We start from the raw sequence: 7,490 nt of genomic DNA, 5'->3' as shown, positions 1-7,490 counted from the left end.
TGTGTGTGTGTGTGTGTGTGTGTGTGTGTGTGTGTGTGTGTGTGTGTTTGTGTGTGTTTGTGTGTGTGTTTGTGTCTCCTCCAAAGTGAACAATAGTTTGGGCTACAATGCGCAAGAAAAATGATGAGTTCTGTGACAAAAGGCAGCTATTTCATGTAAACAACATACAAGAAGTTACACCACAGCCAATAGGAGCTACTTGTTTGTGATTGGCTGGGAGGTGCTACCACAAACAATGATTTACTTGGTCTCTTTTCTTCAGATGCAAATCACTTCATGAGACGAAGTTATAATCCTTAAGATTTTCATGAAACTGTAGTTAGTGGCGGAGTCCACCATTCCTGCTCTGGATTTAAGTTGCCTTCACATGCATGAGGGATTCACAGGAAACGATGCACGCATGTTATCCTCATATTTTTATCTCATGGATATCATCCTTACTGTTTGCTGTTCACTCTCTTAACACCGTGTTAGAGCTGTGTAAAGTAACTGCTAATGCAAAGTTAATATTTTCTACTGCTGCTTCACAATAAAAGCATGCAACTGACGGAATGGCTTTTATTGTGAAACAGCCCGAGGAAACGCAGTTTATTTATCACTGTGGCCCAAAGTGCGACCAGTTCTTCAAATATTTGTTTACAAAACGTGTAGCATTTGTCTTTTTAGCAGATAATTGTACATTATTTTGAAAGGTTGTATAAACGGGAATCATAGCAGCAAACAAATATCTGCAATGTAACGATATAGTGGAGAAATGTCTACCTGAGCTGAAGTCGGTCGACCTCTGTGTTGTGTAGAATGTTGTGCTTTGTTGACATAGCCGGGCTGGCCGGGCATGCATTTCAGTGCACGTTAGTCTCTCTGTGGCGCCCCACTAGCTAGCTAATGACAACCACTCTACACTGCAGTTACAGCCAATAACGCCATGGCTGTCATCAAAGAACCAAGACTTAAATCTTAAGGATTATAACTTTAATTCACTCACATAGGGGTCATTCCATCATACCACCATCAGAACACCATAACAGCAGCAGAAGAAACATATAGAAACTGTTGTAGCCTTCTACAGGTACACAAAGTAAAAGACGCTGCCGTTTTTAATACTAGCACCACCTGCAGGCAACCAGTGTTACAGCATTGTTTCTTTCACTTGTGTGTGTTTTACTTTTTAATGCTTATGCCACCTGTCAGCTATAGTATATTTCTATTTGAAGACAAACATAACAACCACATAACTGTCGCAGTCATTTACAGATTCTAACCGCCCTGTAATAACAATTTGACTTAAAGTATAACCTCATAGATTCATATCCACATCCACAACAAACACTAAACAAGTAAAATAACCAAAATCTACAATGACTAAGACCGAGATACAGCAACCCACATTACAGTAGACACTTTTACGGAGTTAGAGAACAATTAGACATGTTTATGCAGGATATTATTCATATTTATGTCCATTGGGGAACTGGTAGTCTGTCCTGTTATGTAATTTCAGTTCAGCCAAATCCAGTACTTGGATGCAGAAAAAAAAACAAAGGCAGGAGGATGAGATATAAAATCCATGATAACTAAATCCCAGGAGTATTTAAAAAATATCTCTCTTTCTGGGAAAGAAAAGGGCCCTAAACTCCATTCTAAATATCTAATAATAAAACGATTGTGCCACACTAGCCTCCAGTGGATATCAAATAGAACAGAAATACAATTCAACTTGTGTTGCAAGAGCCTTTGACCTTTACTGCAGCACTTGTGACCTAGATGACTGAGACAATTCAACTAGTGGCGGCAGAACACCAAAATGCTAACTTTCAAATTAATTTTTTTCTTTGATAAACATTTATTGTTGGGTTTTCCAAGCTGTCTATATTCATTTTGTTTTATCTACTGAACAAGAAATATGTAAACAATAACACAATAACGTGCAAGACAGACCTTAGTCCTTGTTTACTGTTAATCGTCTTGAACTGTTTCTTTAGGACTTCTTCCTTCTCCAAAGTAACCAAGACGACAAGGGACATAGGAGGACACTCAGAGCAGTGTGAACTCTGGTTAAACAAAACTCAAGCCTTTTGTTTCATGTGAGGTCATCTCTGTGAAAAAGTCTATGATATACAGTATATCCTGCAGGGTCGAGAGAAAGAGCCTGGTTAGTCCTTGTTGATAAAAGCACTCCAGATTCAAACAAGTCCAACAAAGGAAAATGAGATCTGATGATGAGGTGGGATCAGCTGCCAGCATCACATCTACTTCACATTAGGTCTCAGCCAGAGAGATGTCAAAATGTAAATTGTGCAGGAAGCATAGAAGCTCATCTTCCTGACAAACCTCTGGGAGCTTTAAATTACAGAGCCCGATAGCCCAATTAGCTTTTTTCTGCGGCTCTGTAATACAAACTGTCGTTATGTGGAAGCTCATTCCCTGTAAGTAGCTACCGGCTAACAGAGCTGAAGAGAGCAGAATATAAAATGGGAAGTCTTTTCTTTACCGCTTAATTCAACGGTATGAGATTACAGAGTTACATAATTCCTTTTGGAACACTAATGAGCTCTGTCCCATTTAAACTGTATACCAACACCTCCACTGCCAGTTTCTTAAACACATCAGCAGTTTCTGACCCTGAGGAACAAACTGCTGCTGTTTTTATCTCCATTAACACTTTACAGTGAGGTATACAACAGTTGCTAAGTAGTTACAGTAATGGATCACAGATCACCACTGTATTAATAGGTTTAAATCATAACTGATGTTTCATTTCAACAATATTTATTTCTAAATGTGTTTTGCATCGTTATGCATGAGCATACAGCTCAGTAACTACTTGCGTAGGATGAAGCGCTACATTACCTGAGAGACACAAAGATGAATAATAGGGGTTAGCAGCAGAGTTAATTGGGAATGAATTATTTAGAAAGTTCAGTATTCAGATTCACAGTTAGAAACTCATCATAGCACGCTGCTCAATTAATATGGCATTTATCTGTCTGCTCCTGAAGCTGCTCTAATCAATATATTTGCATTAACAATGGATCAAGTGACTGCGTGTAATGTGAAAGGCTTCGCCTGTAGTGAGAAACCCACAGTGAATTATCAGATGACTCTGCAGTTCCACGTGCAAACACGACTTCAAATGAGGACTAGTAGTTGCTTGTGATGGATGTGTAGATAAGTAACAGTCTTTCTTTCTGGCAAAGACACAACTAAACGTATTAGAGTGACTGTTCTCCAGTGTGGAGGATCAATCTTCCCCAGACTCACTTCAGCACGTCGTGGAAAATGTGATCAGGCTTTTATGACTACTTGCTTAAGAGGTTTTTAACTGATGCAGAACACAGGCCCTGGCTTTGAGATTTCCATTGATTCAAAAAAAAAAAAAAAAAGAGCCCAAAAGGTGCAAAAGGAGTCCTTCTGGCGCACCGCCACACAGCTTTGAGGCATGGGCGCATGCACACTCAACAACTCAACTGGTTAATTGACCACCAGAACATACGCAATCACACCCCTGTAAAATAAACTCCTCATAAAAACACACACACACACACACACACACACACACACACACACACAAGTACAGACCAGAGTCTCTACTGCTCGACAAGCTGTTTTTAGTCTGTCAGTGTAAATCTGCTCTGCAGCTTGTGTTCATGTTTCAGCCTGTATGATCATACAGCACGCACACACACACACAATACTCCATCCAGACTTGAGCTTTGAAGTCATTTCAGCGCCTCACTGCAGGCTACAGGCCCAGCTCTCTCCCATCTATCTGAATAGTCTGTCTGTGTTCTTATGTTGGATGCTTTTCCTCAGTGTGAGGCTGCAACAGTCTTTTCTTTCAACTAGCATTAATAAATGAATCATCTTGTCAGTAAAAGCTGAGAAAATGTCTATGACAAAATAACGTCCTCATATGTCTTGTTTTATCCCAACAGTCCAAACCCCAAAGATTCTACACTTACAATGATAGAAGATACAGCAACAACAGGAAACGCTCACATTAGAGAAGCACAGACCAGATAAAATTTGGGGTTTTTGCATGGAAAAAATGTCTCAGACGATTAACCGATAACAAACAATAATTGCTGATTAATTTAATGATTAATCGATCGACTAATCCTTTGACTAATTCCTCAGTAAATTACTGATACCACTTTGAATCTTTGAATATCTTTCCAACTTTACCTAACCTAATACCTAATACTTCAAAGATGTAAAGCTCCTTTGCAGTGGTTTGATCCAAAGAGTTGATGAATAGGTCGTTGTTTGTAAAGTATTAAAAGAGAGGGCGAAACATTTATCTTACACTACAGTTGCAGGGCTTTCATTGGGACCACAGACTGAGCTCTGTGCAGAGAAACGTCCCCCAGATGCACACTGTACTCCCCCCGCTGTCCACCCCCTCCAAGTAAACACCACCGCGGTTCACCCAAAACCAGCGGTGAGGATAAGAAGCCTCAAATGAATGCAAAGAAAAAAAGGGGATACTATTCACCCAATACAAAGAGTTTAATTTAAATTCAGCCTCAAATCAGTGATATCCCATTATTTCTCACCAGACAGTCTAAAACTGGTCGATTATTTCCGGCACGGCTCATAACGTCCAGGAGGTGAATGAGGGTCTTTGTCAGTTCCTTACCTTCATAAGCGGAGCAGAAGCACAGCTGGACGAACAGGAGCACCAGCGGCCACACGTCCATGTCGAGACGCGGGACTCTTGAACGTGTGAAGAGGGAGCTCGCAGGAAAACTTCCAGCGCATTCCTGCTTCCCAAAGGCCCGCCTCTTGCTCCAGATCCAGAAACAAGGGAGGATTCTCCAAATACAGTCAGGCCCGGTGACCGGCGCGAGGCGGGTCAGAGAGACGATCGGCTGTGCCAACAACCCCTGTAGGTAAACTGTGACATGGACACAAGTATCTAGTAGAATAAGTCAACCCAGTTCTCCTTTTAAAAGTACTCTTATACTCTTCAGTGGTCATTGTATATTCAATTAGTTACATAAGTAACATTTCGAGGTACTTATACTCAGTGGTGGAAGATTTAGATCCTTTACTTAAGTAAAAGTAGAAATCCCGTTGTCTAAAAATACTCCATTACAAACTCTGTGGAGTGTAGAGGTGTGAATGTGGAGCCAATTTGAGACATTTTGTATACTACTGGGTAGATTAGCAGGCCTACTGCATCATATATAAGCATATGTCATTTTAATGTAAAAAGTAACTAGTTACTGTCCTGAAATTATGAATTGCATAGGAGAGAATAACAAATTATGATATTGTTAGTTTCAAAAAGGCCTGTTTTCTAAGGGGTCATGGAGTTTCACAAGTAATCTTTTTTGATCAGGAGAAAATAACCAGGATGTGATTTTGGTATTGCTTTGGTATTTATAAACATTATAAGCTTTTGTTATACATTAAATACATTAGATACATTATATGGTCCTTCCAGCAGCTATAGACTCTCTCTCTCTCTCTCTCTCTCTCTCTCTCTCACCTATAAAACGCAGCAATAACACAGTGGAAAGATTTTCCCATTTCAAACAGGGATAGAAGTTTGCCTGTTTCACTGTTTGCTAATGATGTGAACATTTTACGGGAAGTTGGATCCAAGTTGTTTCCTATAGCAACGATGAGATGTTCCATAGTAACCTCAGAGTAATCGATTACGTCTTGACATTTGCACTGCAGTCTTCTACACCTGGTTATCATTCTGTTTCAGACACAAACACACACCGCAGGAGGGCGGGGTGAAAGTACAGAGCTGTTGAAAGACTGATCAGGGTTTAATTTGCACATGGTTTGTAGACCCTGGAGTGCGAGTCCACACATGAAGGCGTTGAAGGTGGTGAAGTGACTGTGAGAGCATCTCATGAGCTGTAATTATGTAATGTGGGTTCAGCCGACAGTTTAGCTAAAATGTTTCTGTGAGGTCAGGTGAACAAAGAGTTAGTCGACCCTTTGCTTTACTTTGATGTGGTGTTACAGACAATGATTTGGGATTAAGATTGTGTCTGGGTTTAGCTTTATTGTCTTTAACTGTTGTTTTCACAGATTTACACCTATCTGGTGTTCATTTTGCATATATTTTGGGGATTTTTTTTGAAGGTTCAGCATCTAAAAGCATTGATCCCTATACCCAAACACACACTGTGCACTTGTACAGTCTGATCTTGTGTAGTGTGGAGTAGGAGGAAGTGAACTTCTGCAGCCCGCTCCTCATTTCTGCTCGAGGCTAGCAGCTTAGAGCTACATTAGCCGCCACTAGCACAACCGAGTCTCAAACAGAACTTTTAGCAGTCGCGTAGCATTGTGGGAAATATTGGCACCAGGTTTTGGTCAGGAAGAAGACTGATTGGAATAAAAACAATGATTGATCCTTCTTTTTTTTAATTCTCCATTGTGACAGTGTTATAGAAGTTCAATGCCAAAACATATAAATGAGCCACTCCATTGGTCTGGGCTCCTTCGTGGGCATTGTAAATTATTTTGAGTCAATCCCACATCACTCTACTGCCTTCAATAATCAAATGTGTGTTAATCACCAAATTAACTATTTTTCTGTATAGCTTTGAAAAATGAAACTATTTGTGACACAAATAAAATGAATGCCTTCAGTAGGAATGAAGCTTGGTGCCGGGTGCCACACACAAATATGGGAAGTCATAAATATTGAGAGACAGACTAATGCATCGTTAGTTTTGGTCTAATGCGATTTGTTGACAATAAGAATACTATAGCAACAGTTATATAATATATCAGCAGATATCAACAGTCACAGTGAGCAGGTTTCATTGTACTGCATGGCCCTTGTGGTGCTGAGTCCGTGTCCTTTCAGTTAAACACTGTTTTGTACATGAACCTCACTGCAGATCGAGGTACTGAGGCAGAACATCGTTCCAGAACTGCTGAGAGTCGTCTTGTTTCTTCTCTCCTGCAGCGCTCCGCTTCGTCCTCGGTGCTGGTTTGGGTGTTTCTTTATGTTGTTTGTGTTTTCTGTCAGGAGGCAGCCCCTGCAAGTTTTTTGTTTTTGTTGATTTGACCTCCTCCTCCTCCTCCTCCTCCTCCTCCTCCTCCTCTCCTTCTTCTTCCTGCTCCACCTTTGTATTTCCCTCTTTTTCTTTCTTATGTTGCTCCTCTTTGGCATGTTTCTGGTTATGTTTGATGTTTGCAGCCTTTCCTTCTTCCTCACTCTCCTCCTCTTCTCCCTCCTCTTCTTCGTTAGCTTCTTCCTCACTCTCATCTTCCTTTTCCTCAGAATCACTACCTTTCTTTCCTTCAAGGTGTTCCTCTTTTGTGTCTTCTCTCTGATTTCTGAGTCTTGTCTCTGTTTTTGGTTTAATCTTTGTGTCATTCTCCTCTTCCTCATCATGATCATTGCCCTCTACCATCATATTTTTAGCCTCAATACTTTTCTCTTTTGTTTTTATTTTTTCCTCCTCCTCCTCACCCTCTTCTTCCTCCTCCTCTATAACCTCCTCCTTACTCTCTTC

The 7,490-nt window shown here is 40.5% G+C and overlaps 2 protein-coding genes across 2 annotated transcripts in view; both read right to left on the bottom strand.

Annotated features, from left to right (window-relative positions):
* The window catches only part of srpx (sushi-repeat containing protein X-linked), a 14,611-nt gene extending 9,852 nt beyond the window's left edge, over positions 1 to 4,759 (bottom strand). The window contains exon 1 of the mRNA XM_031869525.1: positions 4,640 to 4,759. Coding sequence (XP_031725385.1) covers positions 4,640 to 4,700 — 61 coding nt within the window. The 5' untranslated portion in view covers positions 4,701 to 4,759. The remainder of the gene's footprint in view (positions 1 to 4,639) is intronic.
* Positions 4,760 to 6,860: 2,101 nt separating this feature from the next.
* Positions 6,861 to 7,490, bottom strand: part of rpgra (retinitis pigmentosa GTPase regulator a) — a 10,164-nt gene continuing 9,534 nt past the window's right edge. Inside the window, exon 14 of the mRNA XM_031869375.1 lies at positions 6,861 to 6,958. Coding sequence (XP_031725235.1) covers positions 6,861 to 6,958 — 98 coding nt within the window. The remainder of the gene's footprint in view (positions 6,959 to 7,490) is intronic.

This window comes from Anarrhichthys ocellatus, unplaced genomic scaffold (assembly GCF_004355925.1).
Source record: "Anarrhichthys ocellatus isolate YVR2014 unplaced genomic scaffold, GSC_Weel_1.0 scaffold47, whole genome shotgun sequence".
Classification (NCBI taxonomy): domain Eukaryota; kingdom Metazoa; phylum Chordata; class Actinopteri; order Perciformes; family Anarhichadidae; genus Anarrhichthys; species Anarrhichthys ocellatus.
This window is presented reverse-complemented; position numbering and strand designations above follow the sequence as displayed.